Source organism: Phalaenopsis equestris, unplaced genomic scaffold (genome assembly GCF_001263595.1).
Source record: "Phalaenopsis equestris unplaced genomic scaffold, ASM126359v1 Scaffold196377, whole genome shotgun sequence".
Lineage (NCBI taxonomy): Eukaryota > Viridiplantae > Streptophyta > Magnoliopsida > Asparagales > Orchidaceae > Phalaenopsis > Phalaenopsis equestris.
The window spans coordinates 1-1,506 of NW_018216326.1; the positions used below are offsets into that span (position 1 = coordinate 1).

A 1,506-nucleotide genomic window follows, 5' to 3' on the forward strand; every position below is an offset into this window, starting at 1 on the left:
TTTTTTTTTGTTTTTCTATTTTTTTGTGTTTTTTTTAATATTTGGCTGGATTTAGCTAAAATCCTGTCTTAGATCCTATTCCATCCCACACCTTGGCTTGGTTTCTAATTAAGTTTTGTGCATAAAAAATTAGAGCGGAGAAGTTCAACATAAGGCGCAGAAGAGGCCAGGCAAAGGCAATCGGAGCCCTTCTGATCGTGGCTGGCGCAGTTCTGACGATTCTATACAAAGGACCCATTTTCGATTTAGTCTTCTACTCCAAAACTCGAGAGAAACAAAGCAGCTTTGCTAGTTCCATCGGCCATGGTGGAGATAGCTTCGGATGGATGAAAGGCACATTTATGCTTATAGGAAGCTGCACCTGCTGGGCAGGCTTTCTAATCCTACAAGTAATCCAAACTACCCTTTTTAATCCCAATTTGTTAGGTTAATTATTTATTAATTGCATGTGATTAACTACAATATGCACTGTTAACGCAGGCGAACACATTAGAAACATACCCAGCAGAGATTACTCTTACTGCTTGGGTGAGTGTTATGGGTGCGGTGATGAGTTCTGTGGTTGCGTTAGTGGTAAATCGTGGAAGTAGCAGGCCATGGATTATAGGGATGGATAAGCGGCTGCTTGCTCCGATCTACTCTGTAAGCAAATCTACTTTTTCATTTGTGAGAGATGTGTGGATAGAGGAAAGGAGCGAAGTGTCAAAAATAGATTTTTCATTATTTATATGTGACAATTTTACACCTTTAATCTATATAAGTGTCAAATTAATCCCCATACACATTTAATATGAACTAAAAGAGTTTCATTAAAAAAGTCTAAGAACTAAATTGATATTTTTGTAAACTCTGAGATTAAAATGACCCCTACAATGAGTCAGAAGAGAATTAACTAAGAGATTTAGGTACCTACCTTTCAATTCTTATGTATTTACATGGCTCACACCAAAACTTCAATTTTTAATGATATGTCGCTTTGCCTATATGTGAAAATATCTGTCACTTTTAAAATGTTACAATAGGGGTATTTTTATATGATACAAAAGATTTGGGTGGCATAATTGTAAAAATAAATAAATAAAAATTTAGATGTTAGTGTTGAACTTGAATAAGCCTGTGAAGGTATTATGGTATTAAGAGAGAGGCTCTAATGCTTATAATTTTGCAGGGGGTGCTATGCACTGGAGTTGCCTACTATGTGCAAGGGGTAGTGCTGAGGGAGCGGGGTCCAGTTTTTGCGAGTGCTTTTAGCCCTCTGGTCATGATCATTACTACTATTATGGGCTCCGTCATTCTCGCAGAGAAAATATCTCTAGGAATGTAAGCATTAATTAACTATAAATAAGTTGTTGGAGTTTTTATATTGAAAGTAAACTCTAATGTAGCTATTTGATTATTTGAAAATTTTCATCATTCTTAAGTGATACTCATCATGAACATCATTAGCCTAATCTAAACTAAAGAGTTGGGCAATGAAATATTCCTATTTTTTCATACCAAATATTA

The 1,506-nt window shown here is 35.7% G+C and overlaps 1 protein-coding gene across 1 annotated transcript; it reads left to right on the forward strand.

Annotated features, from left to right (window-relative positions):
• Positions 1 to 128: 128 nt before the first annotated feature.
• Positions 129 to 1,350, forward strand: LOC110035140 (WAT1-related protein At4g08300-like; the record flags this gene model as incomplete). The annotated part of the gene is made up of 3 exons (XM_020739379.1): positions 129 to 389; positions 481 to 642; positions 1,169 to 1,350. Coding segments are annotated over 3 exons (579 nt in total), but the record flags the coding sequence as incomplete, so codon positions are not given.
• Between the last annotated feature and the right edge of the window lie 156 nt (positions 1,351 to 1,506).